At 37.5% G+C, this 13,650-nt stretch overlaps 1 protein-coding gene and 1 pseudogene across 1 annotated transcript; one reads left to right on the top strand and one right to left on the bottom strand.

Moving 5' to 3' along the window:
• Nucleotides 1-6,527, bottom strand: LOC126708747 (vacuolar-processing enzyme-like). Its single transcript, XM_050408666.1, has 9 exons — nt 6,215-6,527; nt 3,956-4,120; nt 3,712-3,868; nt 2,539-2,624; nt 2,251-2,450; nt 1,786-1,834; nt 1,172-1,381; nt 718-924; nt 1-411 (listed from the first exon to the last, which is right to left on the bottom strand). The coding sequence occupies exons 1-9, from the start codon at nt 6,452-6,454 to the stop codon at nt 229-231; spliced, it is 1,497 nt and encodes a 498-aa protein (XP_050264623.1). The 5' UTR covers nt 6,455-6,527; the 3' UTR covers nt 1-228.
• A 4,171-nt stretch (nt 6,528-10,698) lies between these two features.
• On the top strand, nt 10,699-12,151 carry LOC126716161 (uncharacterized; annotated as a pseudogene).
• The last annotated feature ends 1,499 nt before the right edge of the window (nt 12,152-13,650 follow it).

Below are 13,650 nucleotides of genomic sequence, written 5' to 3'. Positions count from 1 at the left end.
TTACATAAGACAATCGGATGCATGTTCATATAATCACAACAGTCACTGTCATATTAATTACAATTTATGACAAGTTCTTCAGTACAGAGCAGGATAATGAAGGAGCCGGATTTCTATTTACATGAGGAAATCATGAGAACCATCATCAAATTACAAAACGTTTACAAACCTATATATAGATTATTACAGTCCAAGTTTTGGACTTTCAAATTGCGCATTATGATTCAATCATGCGCTGAATCCCTTGTGCAGAGAGCTCCACGGCCCAGAAGGAATGCTAACACATGCTTGAGCTGATACCTCAGCCATCTGATCCTTCTTAATCCCAGCATTACAGATGTTAGCAAAGGAGCGCATGTGCTTCATCCCATATTGGGATATGGATCCACAATGTGTCTCAAATGTCCTCACCTACAAAAATGATTGATTAGGACACACCATTATAGATATAGCAGCAAGAAAATAATTCACTTAAGAATCCTCAAGGAAAATGGTCCCACAGATCTTTCATTCAAAATGATTAAAAAAAGGTGGTCTTGCCGTTTTTGTTAAAACTAATCTTGGTGTAGGCTTTGCCTAGAAGCAATTAGGTGCATTAGTTTAGTCGTAGCCAGATGAGCCACAAGTAGATCTGGTTTGTTTTTGTTAAAACAAGAGGGAATACAATAATAAAGGCTTTCACGGAGGTAAAGGGGAGGCTGAGGATTGGTAATATACCAGTGTCTTAAGGCAGTCCCAGTCTTCAACAAGTGGTTGCCCAACAGGTCGAACAGTGTTGAGTACCTCTGGACCTTTCTCAATTCCAAATAGGAGCTTCCCAATAAGTTTAACACTGTTATCTATATGCATTCTGTGTGACATTGCTTCAACAAACTGCTTCTGAGCTTCAATTTTCCTAGGAGAGCCTTCAGGAGCCTTGCGGAACTGAAAAAAGATTTAGAAAGAAAAGCTTGAATCACGGGCTAAAATTTAAGGCTGAGAGCTTCCAAAAAAAAAAATGTATTAGGTGTTGCCAATATATAATGGAGAGCCCCTTATATTTACAACTAGAATTTCATAGCAAGAAAGAAAAGTTACATTGATGGCCCATTTTCCTTATAATCAACAGGTCCTTGTATTATTTGGAATTAAGGACAGTAACAGATAAATAACAACAGTTGGGAGAACAAACCTTATCCCAAAAGTGGACAAGATCAGCATCTCGCTGGTTGATAGCTTTTGTAGGCGGCCTCAAGGAGTTTTCATCCACAAAAGTGGAGTTTTCATTTTCAGGATTTGTACCCAAATACCAGACGAGATTGTCCGTGCTAAGATCTATATCACCGTATTGCATGACATGAGAACCATAGGCAGAATTTTCATTTGCAGTCCTCGTTTTGACCTGTGAATGCCAGCATAATGATATCATTAAAATGCTATCAGAAATTAATAATTGCACAGATAGCATCTGGACACTTCTAACACAACAGATCCCAAAAACACACATAGTTTGTTCTTGACTCCTTGTATATGTCCCATTGTTGACATGAAGGAAATTTGGCCCACATTGCCCAATCAAACAAAAATATTCTAAGTACATGGTATCTCTCTCTTTGCCCTTTAGAATTAGGTGTTTGGCTTGGGTCTAGTGCATTGCAACCGACACGATTCAGACACGTGTCTGCATCATGTCCCATCCAACGCAATGGGGCACTGGATGGAAGCTATGCCCAAGAACCCAATGCCTCCCCCCCCCCCCCCCCCCCCCTCTTCTTGAAATTTCATAACAATGCAATTGGTTCTTACCAATCTATACTGATCACGCAAAGTTTCTGTCCGCAGATTGTGTTTGTCACTGATCACAAAGTCATACCGTTAAAACTAGAACAGAAAAATAGAAATTGAACAGTATCAAGTGTATACTTCTAAATTTTTGTTCATCAGCTTAGTGAAATACCTAAGCAGGAGTGATTGTATAAAGAGAAGCAACCCAAAATAAGTGTAGAGAAAAGAGATTCATGATGTGATAGATTTCAGTCAACATTCACTTACCTTTCAATTTTTCTATGTTTAAGACTTATTTTTCTTTTTTTTGGAGGACAGTGCAGGTGCAGAGTCTACTCAACCAAGTAAATTGGAACCATGTTGGAGATAGTTCTTCTATACGGTTGAGACTAATCTTAGTATAACTGAAGTGAACCTGATATTTGCAAACTATTGTTGTTTCCTTCTCATATAACATGCATAAAAATACAAAAATATATTGCATACCTGTCTTCCATCCAAGCAACACTATACAAGTCACCCAAACAAGTTTCATATTCTTCGGGAGGACTAGGATCCTCTCCAGGACAATAAGTTCCCCAACTGCTCTCTTCTGCATTTGATGCTGTTGTTGCATAAATATTCAAACCTTCTGGAAGAAGGCCCTCAAAGATGCTTCCAGACTCACAAGCTTCAAGATAAAATACCTACAAGTTCACATGGTCCAGCTAAAAATTAACATCACACCAAAATGTAAAATGCCTCAAGAAAATGATAGTTCAACTCGTAACACACCAATCTTTTATAGGTCCCAGAAGCATGCTTCTTCTTTAAAACTTCAATCAGATCATCAGCATAAAGGTAAGGACTGGTAGGCATGCCTGAAAAAAAATCATACTACAGATAAGAAAATATAAAATTCATCATCTAATAAAATATTTTAAATTACAAGAAATAATATTCTGAACAATGTTTACAAACTAATTGTATAAAATGTATTCAGACTTATTTTCCTGAGTAGACTTTGAACAAGTTTAAGCCCTGGCCAACTTCTTGGGAACTCAAGACTGGTTTGAACTACATCAGGTTGGACTACTCAGGAGATTCCAAGCCTTGTAGTAGAGATCTTGCCTTATAAGATCGTGGCCAACTTTTAAAAGGATGGTCATCAATATAATCAGGGGAGAGGGATTGAAATTTTTTCTGCTGAACAGATACTTCTATGGTTTTAGCCATGTAATTATAAGAAAAGAATTAGTGCTTGAACTCCTACTTCCATCATTTCTTCCAATATCTTCTTGTCATTTATTTATCCACGCTTCCTTTCTTCTTCTTCTTTTTTAATTTTTTTTTTTAAAAAAAAAAGAGAGAGAGAGAGAGAGACTAGGTGCACTGAAATAGAAATAAATAATTGTTCCGATGGAACCTTCGTTTCTATTGATTTAAATTGATCCTTTCTGGAGAATCAGATGGTCTTCCTAAACAGGCTTAAGGGTGCATATCATAGAATAATTTGTTTGATTGCCAAGATGATGGAGAAGAAAAGCACATACAAATTTAAAATCTTATACCCATATTGGATAGTAGCCTTACACATGTGTGCTTGCGCACACACAAACACAAAAATCTATTTGCCAGAACTCTTTAGCAGACCCTGACTCCTCTACAGCTAGATGGGAGTATATCTTCAAAATCCCATTCCAAAACCATCCAATTATTAATATGTGATGCATAAGTCATAGTTACACACCAAGAAAGATATGTTTGACATGGGAACCCATGCGTCACAGCTTCAGTTTGAGGAAACTAAAAGGTACCTAAACCAGACACAAATAATAGGAAAGCCACACCAAAACCTTAAGAGACTTATAGCCCAAGCAAATGAGAACTAAGCAAACTGATGAACTCCTGGAACCAACAATAGCAAGTACTGAAAAAAGTATATTATATTTCTAGATCGCTACTAACCAAGAACGCCAGGACCCCCATGATCACTATAGTATATGAAAATATGATCGTTTGGACCGCTATCCACAACCTTCCCACTACCCCCTGTAAGAGCAGTTTTATTTCCGAGGATTACAGCAAAAAAGTTGTCAACGGTAACATCTTCCCCAGTATAATCCTGCCACAATAGGACCCACTGCATAAGTGAGAAAATCACAACTTACAGTATCAGCAGTAATTAAGACCTTAAGGAAAGAAATCTGACCTTTGGCACTCCTTCATACACATCATCACCATCCGGTTTGTTAATAATAACTCCAGGCCTAGGGTTCTCTTCATTGAGAGCAATGTCATCATACATGAAAACAATTATGTTCTCATCTTTCAACCCACCTTTCTTCAACAGTTGATAGGCATGACAAATATCAGCCTGTAAAAGAAGTTATAGAAGGGGGGGAGGGCGGGCATTAACAATCTCATCAAACAATAAAATCACACTTACAAACAAGAAACAATGGTTTATTGCTAAGCTCTAAATAGGACACGAGCATGCCCTAGACATCCATAGCACAAAAAACAATAACAAATGATCTCATTACTTTATACATACAATAGGAACTCAATAAAAGTCAACATAACTGCACTATGCTACAAAACATACAGTTTTCTTTTCTTGTCTCAAGGCGAATAATCTTTACCTACCCTATAGCTTTTTGTTCATTAATAGTAATTTTATCCCCTAGAACAACTAAGAAAATGGCAAAGTTCAAGTTAGATTGCAACAAAGAGTCCTAATAGGGGGAAAAAGTTATGAATACTTGTGGAACCATGTGAGAGCATAACATGGCACTCAAGAAGAGGTTGAATAAATACTTATTAAGTGTACTCACACAGTGGTCCTCCCAACTCAAGATATCAAACTGGAAAGTCCCTGTTATCAATCCATAAACTCACTTATAAAACAAATTGGTCCATAATTGACAATTCTATTTTCAATGTGATTATGGCAGGAATGATTAGATCAATACAAGGTCCTTCCAAATACAACACAATAGTAATGTTTATCCCAAACAAAAACAAAAGTAGGATAATATGCACATGCACTCTGCCCAACACTGCAAACGTAGAAAAAGAGGGACCTATGAATGGGGGATATTCCCGAAACTCACAAAGAAAAAGACGCAAAAATCGGTTGATAATCTCATCTGATAAATCGGCCCAAGTTAGCTTACTAATTAGATGCCCTAATGCTTTACAAAATTTCAAAACACACACACATATATATACAAAGGAAGACATCCAGTGTTCAAATCCACCCTCCCTCGATCGAATTATCAAAGAAATAGAAGTTCATAAAATTTAATTTGCTATATTTATATTTGTCAATATAACATGTTATCAAAGGTGCTAATTTCGAACCCTTTTCTACTCTACCTCCCAATTTACGAGCTTAAATTCCCAATTGTTGGGTCCCACTTATTAAGGGGAGTCTCAAATTGCATCATCTCCTAATATCTTATGCTTTCGCAACATATGATCAAATTCACCGTTTCCTAATAGCTTATACTTTTGAATCAAGTGAAAGTTCATCAATTGGGACCGACAATAAGTTCTAATCTTTATTGTTACACAAAAATCTCACTTATTCAATTCAAACTCGCGCACCTATTTATTGAAAACACTAATCCTAAGTGCTGACTGATTCTTAGACAAAAGCCATTAAATAAAGTACTTTGAAAATTATTAGAAGCTTTAACCCAATAATAATTCCATCAAATTTTTACTACTTTTAGGCAAATCCATTATGATCATTTAGCTTCTTAACACACCACTCAAACAAAAAATATATATAAAAATAAATAAAAACAAACAAACGAAAAAAAAAAAAAACAAACAAACAAAACAAAATCAACCCAGGGGTAAAAAACAGAAATCAAGAAAACACAGTTAAAATTCCCAATTGTTGGGTCCCACTTATTAAGGGGAGTCTCAACTTGCATCATCTCCTAATATCTTATGCTTTCGCAACATATGATCAAATTCACCGTTTCCTAATAGCTTATACTTTTGAATCAAGTGAAAATTCATCAATTGGGACTGATAATAAGTTCTGATCTTTATTGTTACACAAAAATCTCACTTATTCAATTCAAACTCGCGCACCTATTTATTGAAAACACTAATCCTAAGTGCTGACTGATTCTTAGACAAAAGCCATTAAATAAAGTACTTTGAAAATTATTAGAAGCTTTAACCCAATAATAATTCCATCAAATTTTTACTACTTTTAGACAAACCCATTATGATCGTTTAGCATCTTAACACACCACTCAAACAAAAAATATATATATAAATAAATAAAAACAAACAAACGAAAAAAAAAAAAAAAAATCAACCCAGGGGTAAAAAACAGAAATCAAGAAAACACAGTTAAATTAAATATTTGTGAAATAACAAGTTCAGAAAAATTGAAAAAACAAAAATTTACAGGAAGGTAAAAAAAATAAATAAATAAAAGAATAACCTGGTGCCTGTAATTCCAGTAGCCATTGGAACCGGCAATCAGAACCGCCCATTTGGTTCCGGACGAGTCATCATCAATATCATCAGCCACATCAGCCCCATGACCTCTTCCGAAGAATCTGGAAGCTTCTGAAGGCAACCGGAGAATATCTCCGACTAGGTCCCTACCGGCGGAGACCGAACCGGAGAGGCCGATAAAGACGACGACGACGACGACGACGCTAAAAGCTATGCGAGTCATGGCAGCTATGAGTTTTTTTGGTTTGGGAAGGAAGGAAGGTTTCTTAAGTTTGATTGGTTGGTGGAGCTGAGATTTTATAAAGAGAGAAACGTATTTTGGGGTTAGGTGGGGGTCCAGTAACCCTTTTTTTTTTCCGTTTCATTAAAAATGGGTGTGAGTGAGATATGGCCTATCTGGCCGTACACGTCACCGTTGAGCTCAGGGACTGTGAGACTTTTGGTGTGATTAGGGTGGGACCCAGTGCCTCATTTTCTACTGGTAGGTACTATTACGTTTTCTACGAATTAGGCTTTAAAACTTGAAAAGGACCGGTTAGCAAGTAGTTTTTTACAACTTTTTGCTACGAGCGTATATCATGGCAAAATGTGATGAGTAGATAAAAAATAATAATATATCCATGATTCCATATATAAGTGATTGTTAATCCTTTATAGTTTAGATCATATTAAAATTATGATATAAAAATTGTAAATTACTTTATAATCCTAAAATTACTCAGAAGTGAGTGGTAAATACACCTAAAGTAATGAGATATGCTATATTTACAATATTTTCACAATATTTTCACAATAAATTCTAAGTGGCAGGTTGTTATTGGTTATTATTGTTGAGGCAAAAAAGTAAACTTAGTGGTAGATTCAAATTTGAACCAATAACAACTAACTACTTATAAATTGTTGTAAAATTTTATAAAAATATTATGGACGTAGCACTTAATATGTTGTCCAGTACAATTTGTTACATAAAATAATTTTAAAAAAATTACTCTCTTTTTTTCTTAGCCAGAACAAAGCAAAAGTGGTTTGGTTTACAATATGGAAAAGATCTTCTTTTTTTTATTTTAAGAAGAAAATAGCCTACTAATAGAAAATGTATCTAATATTTATTATCAAATGTTGTCTCCTATTAATTAGCTCCACCAATAAAATTATTTCTTCCCTCTCATTTTTCTCTAAAATTGGGAGGTAATGGGCAATAGAGGAAAATAAATTCCTCCACCCTCCCCCCTTTTCTCTTTCTTTTGTCACTATTCATCCCAACCAAACACTTAATTTACTTTCCTTTCTCCCATGTTCTTTCCTTTTTCTCCTTTTTTTTTTCTTTCAAATCAAACGTAAAAAAGTCTAGATTGCTTTCAATTTTGGTATTATAATTTGTTATTTCATTTATGTTTGTGACTAATCTAACCATTAAGAGAGAGGAGAAAGGCATCATTTTTTTAGTGCTTAAATCAATCGCAAATATGAACGGAATGAATATTTTGAAAATGGAATCAAATTTGATAGACCAAAATAAAAACAACCTTAAACTTATTGTCAAAAGGAAAATATAGTTTTTTCCTTTTTCTTTTAACACAAATATACTTTCTTTTCCTTTAATTTTGGTCATATTCTATTTTAACCCTTGAAATTTGAAAATTTTCCCTTTTAATCCTCTAAAAATTACAAAACATATCAAGCTTATCCTCACATATCCTTTTCCTTATAAATTAGAATTATTGAAATTCAACAAAATCACATGAACTCTGTCACAGCAGTAAGGTTATGAAAATATTAACTTTGTACTTTTACACTATTTTAGATTACAGCCAATACTTTTCAAATTTCAAGAATTAAAATCAAATATGACCCAAATTTTATTAATAAATTGTATATATTCACCTCTTTTTACTTTCATAATATTGTTTGAATCAGTTCAAAACTAAGTAAGATATATTTTCATAAAATATAATTTCTTTTATTTTAAAGATAAGTGTAAGGACCAAAAAATCTTGCGGCCCAAACCCACTTAGAAGAGTGAGTTACACAATTCAACCTTGGCCCAAATCAATAGAATTTGTAAGAGAAGGAAATGAACAACAAGATAGGACTTTGCCCGAGGATCAAGATAGAGAAGAAAATGTTAATTTTATAGAATAGAAGGGCATATATCCCTCCACAAACTTGGCCGAGGAGGCTAAACTTATACAGATAGTTACACTATTCACTCTCCTTTCTCTCTCTCTCTCTCTCTCTCTCTCTCTCTCTCTCTCTCTCTCTCTCTCTCTCTCTCTCTCTCTCTCTCTCTCTCTCTCTCTCTCTCTCTCTCGTGCTTATGTCTCTTTTTTATATTTCTGTTTCAGATCCCCTTTTCTATCTAAACCCCATTTTTTTATATACTTCTCCCTTCCTTATATCTCAACCATCCATCCCTACCTAACTAGCTTCCTCTCCTGACACTTGTCTTTTTCTTCATCTAAAGAAGATGGTGGAAGGAACTTGCTTAGCTATGACTTGCACTGTTCAGGTCACTTCCTCATCAATGTAGCTGCTAAAACTGTTGCCCACCATTTAATGTGGAGGAGATAGGCTACCCCAAGCTAGAATCTTCCTCTATAGCCATTGATTCTCTTTCTCTTGTAATCCCTTTAGAGTACTTTGACTCATCTCCTCCTTTCCTCAGGTGTCTTTCCTCCTCAGGCCCATGGACTGTGTCATCCCCATAGTCATATTGCAACTCTTCAGATCCATCCTCAGTTCTCAAATACCCACAATAAGTATTTTATTTTATCCTCATTGATTCATTAGTCGAGTTTACATTTAATATAAGTATTAATCAGGGTCAACACTAAGTCTATGTCACTTAGCTCCCTATTAATTGTTTTTTTTCTAAAAATGTCATAAAAAATGGGTCAATAATTGGTTTTGCACATGTGAAGCATGCGACCCCTGAGCAATTTTATTTTAAATCCAAAAATTTTAAGGATAAAATGTAGCAACTAAAAAATTTAAGACTAAATTGACATAAATGAAATTACAATGAGGTAATTGTAATTTATAAAATAAGGATCTCGAAGAATAAATTTGTCTATAAAATATATAATTTGTTCATTTGCCATTGGTCTCTTAGACCCTTAGTTAATTTATATCCAAACTTTAGGGATTCAAATACCCCAACATTACTAAACATGCAAGACATGTTAGCAAGTTCACGGTGTAGATGGAGGGTGTTCCTCCACACATTTCCGTTGTAATTCAAGCCGATTCAGTTATCCCTTAAATAAAATTACAGTTGTGAGTGTCCGAGGACTGAGGATGAAGTTGAAGAGTTGCAGTATTGGTGTAGGGATGCCACGAGCCCCAGGAGGAAGGTCACCTAAGGAGAGGAAGGAATGAGTCAAAGGACTCGGAAGCGCTCCAAATGGGAAGAAGGATCTGAAGAAAGAGAATCAGTGATTACAGGGGAAGTTTTCAGTTTGGAATAACTTGTTGCCTCCGCATTAAATGGTGGGCAACAGTTTTATCAGCTGCATTGATGAGGAAGTGACCTAAACAGTGTAAGTCACAGCTAAGTAGATTCCTTCTACCACCTTCTTCAGATGTAAAAAGAGACAAGTGTCATGAGGGGAGATTGGTTAGGTAAAGATGAAAGGTTGAGATGTGAGAAAGGGAGGAGTATATAAGAAAAAAAAGGGTTTACAGAGAAAAGGATCCAGACACAAGTATCAAGATATAGAAAAGAAATAAGAAGAACACTGAGAGAAGAGAGTGAACAGTAACATTTCTTGTATAATTGTGGCCTCCTCAGGGCAGTTTGTATTAAGAAACGAGCTCATCCATTTAACTACTTTCTTCTTTTTCTTCCTTATTTTCATCCTTGGGCAGAGCCTCCCTCTTGTTGTTTGTTTCCCTCTCTTACAAATTTATTGTTTTGGGCCATAGTTGAACTAATCTAGCCACTATTCTAAGTGGGTCTGGATCGCCAGTTTTTCTGGTCCTTACAATTGGCACCGTCTGTGGGAACAACAAGGTGTTGTGGATTTGTCCTAAGTAGTTATGGCTAATGTAGGCCAGGATAAGGAAGAATCGGTTGGCTCACAAAGGTAGAACCAATTTGTTAACTTGAAGCAAAGGAGAGATAGACAACATACCCTAAGCGTTATGGTGGAGTCTTACCACACTAAGCATACTGAGCAGAGTCATTCAAGGATTATGAGTCATGTTTCACATGATTAGGAGACACAGAAGTTGCAACAGAAAGTAGAACGCCTGCACAGGAGGTTGAGGCGCAAAGAGCGTGATAAAAGGAGTCCATCCTTTCCACCAAGTGATAGGTCAAGGGAAAGCAAGAATTGCTCATATCGTCGTAGGTCTAAAAATCCATCTGGTGAGTCTTGTTCAGCCTCTTCGTGCTAGAACAAGTTAGAGAAGAGCAGTAATAAGCGTGAAAGAAGGTCCTCCCACCGTGGTATGGGGAACAATGCAATGAGTAAAACCCTATAGCAAATTTCTAAGTCACCTTTCGTCAAAAGGATTAACAAGGCCAAACTTCCTCATCGGTTTTCACAGCCAACGTTTACCATTTACAATGGGAGGACTAATCCCATAAAGCACGTCAGCCACTTTAATCAGAAGATGGCAATTCATGCCAACAATGAAGCCCTTATAGGCAAAGTGTTCCCCTCCAAACTCGGACCAATGGCTATGCGTTGGTTTGACGTCTTGGAGGAGGGGTCAATGGGGTCCTTCGAGGAGCTGACAAGGGCTTTCGAGGCAAGATTCATAATGTGCAGTAAAGTCCCCAAGTCAGTAGATTATTCACTGTCTATGGCAATGAGGGAAGGGGAGACCTTTAAGACATATTTGAATAGGTATTGGGAAACATATAATGAGATAGATGGGAACTTTAAGGATGTGGCTATGAGAACTTTTAAGGTTGGCCTGCCTGCTGAGCATGAGTTGAGGAAGTCGTTGACGATGAAGTTTGCTTTGAACATGCGCTAACTTATGGATCGCATAGATAAGTATAAGCAGGTAGATGAGGACCATATACAAGGAAAGGGTAAGGTTAAAATGTTCCCAGAGAAGAGGGATCCTCGAGGAGGTGGATATCAAGGTAATCGCCCTCGAATGAAGTTTTCTAATCAAACGTCATTCACGGGAGCTCAATTGGTCAATTTGTTGTTTAAAAAGCCAGTGCATCAGATACTAGAAAAAATTAAGAGTGGGCCTTATTTCAAATGGCCCAATAAGATGGGTGGGGACTCATCCAGGAGAAATCAGAGCCTCTATTGCCACTACCATCAGGACAAAGGACATATTATAGAGGATTGTAGAACCCTGTGAGATCACCTGAACCAATTGGTAAAGGCGGGGAAGCTCAATCGGTTTTTACATCAAGCTACGGAGTAGCTTAGGCACTTAGAAGTTGAGTTTCATAGGGATGGCTCTTCGGCCAGCGTTGGGTACTATCAATGTGATATTTGCCAAGCCAGGTAATAATGGAGGGCCGAGTACCAGGGTTATATCCGTGGGTGGAGGTTATGACTTGGAGGCCGGTAATCAGACTCCTAAAAGAGCTAGGGTGATGGTTACCCCTACCCAGGGTTTCTCTAAGGAGGATAAGAAGGGAACTCTCCAGCCACATGATGACACTCTGGTGGTTACCATTAAGATTGGTGGTTATGACGTAAAAAAGGTGCTAGTTGATCAAGGAAGCGAAGCAAAGATCATGTACCCTGATTTGTACAAGGGGATAAACTTGAAGCCCGAGGACCTAGAAAGGTATGACTCACCGTTAGTGAGTTTTAATGGTAGGATGGTGGTCCCCCGAGGAATGATAAGGTTACCTATACAAACTGGGGATAAGGAAGTGAAGGTTAACTTCATTGTGGTAGAAGCTTTTTCCCCCTACACAGCTATCCTGGCCAGACCCTAGCTTCATGCTATGGGTGTTGTGTCCTCAACCCTACATTTGAAGGTTAAATATCCTACTCAAGGGAGAGTGAGAAAGTTGATGGGTAGCCAGGCCACGGCTATGCAATTCTTAGTGTTGGCAATTACACGACAACCTTCAGATCCTACTGCGGTGATTAAAGATCTAGTCTCATAGCAACTAAAGGGCCCTACAGGGGGGCAGTAAACCAAGGCGTTTTGAGAGTTATCCGAGGAGCTAGAGAAGGTGGTAATAGGGCAAGATCAAGCGCGATATTTCCAAGTGGGATCCTAATTGCCACCCTTGGAAAAAGCAGAGTTGGTGAAGTTTCTAGAGGTCAACATTGATGTATTTGCATGGAGTACTTATGACGTTCTAGGGATTGACCCTAGGTTTATATGTCATCAACTGAATGTGAATCCCAAGGCTACACCACGTAAGCAGCCTCTTCGGCAATAATCCAAAGATCACACCGAGGCAGTAAGGATAGAGGTAAACAAGTTGAAATAGGCTAAAGCCATTAAGGAGATCTTTTATCCCGAATAGTTGGCCAACACTATGGTGGTTAAGAAGAAGAATGGGAAGTGGCGAGCCTGCGTGGACTTCACTGGTTTGAATAGAGTTTGCCCAAAATACCCATTTCCCATCCCTAGAATTGACTAGTTGGTGGATGCCACGATGGGACACCCTCGGATAAGTTTTCTGGACGCCTTCCAAGGTTACCATCAGATACCCCTGTCATTACCAGATCAGGAGAAGACAACCATTCGAGCTCCTAATGGGAACTACCATTATCGGGTGATGCCTTTTGGCCTCAAGAATGCAGGATCCATGTATCAAAGAATGGTGACGCAAATGTTTGAGTCCCAAATTGGAAGGAATATGGAGACATACATTGATGACATGGTAATAAAGAGCAGGCAGGTAGAAGATCATTTGGCTGATTTGGGGAAGATATTCTCGGTTTTGAGAGAGCCTAAGTTACGCCTGAACATTTCTAAGTGTTCTTTTGGGGTCAGCTCGGGTAAATTTCTAGGCTACATGATTACTCATCGTGGGATTGAGGTCAACCCCGAGCAGATTAAGGTTATTAACAGTTTGCATCCTCCTCGGAATCCCAAAAAGGTGCAAAAATTTACTGGAATGGCAGCAGCCTTAAATAGGTTCATTTCTCAGTTTGCAGGCAAGTGTCGTCCCTTTTTCCAGCTTCTTCACAAATGGAAGTGTAAAGTTGTAATTTACAACTAGTTTATGTTGGCTTTAATTGCATGCAAAATTTGATTGTAATTTTGTTCAATCTTATTTACCCTGTATTTCATGTGGGATTTATTTGTAAGGGTTGTGTGTAAAAGAGAGAGTGTATGTGAAGACTCAAGGCAATTGAAGACTAAAGCTGTTTTCGCAAGTAGCTTGTAAGTAAGCTTCCCGCAAAGTGAAGCATGTGCCTTGTACATGATTGGAATGCGAAGAGTCAAGACAGGATGGAGACAGCTAGTTTTTGC

The sequence above is a fragment of the Quercus robur genome, chromosome 2 (genome assembly GCF_932294415.1).
Source record: "Quercus robur chromosome 2, dhQueRobu3.1, whole genome shotgun sequence".
Taxonomy (NCBI): domain Eukaryota; kingdom Viridiplantae; phylum Streptophyta; class Magnoliopsida; order Fagales; family Fagaceae; genus Quercus; species Quercus robur.
Note: the sequence above shows the minus strand (reverse complement) of the source record. Positions and strands in the feature narration are given on the sequence as shown.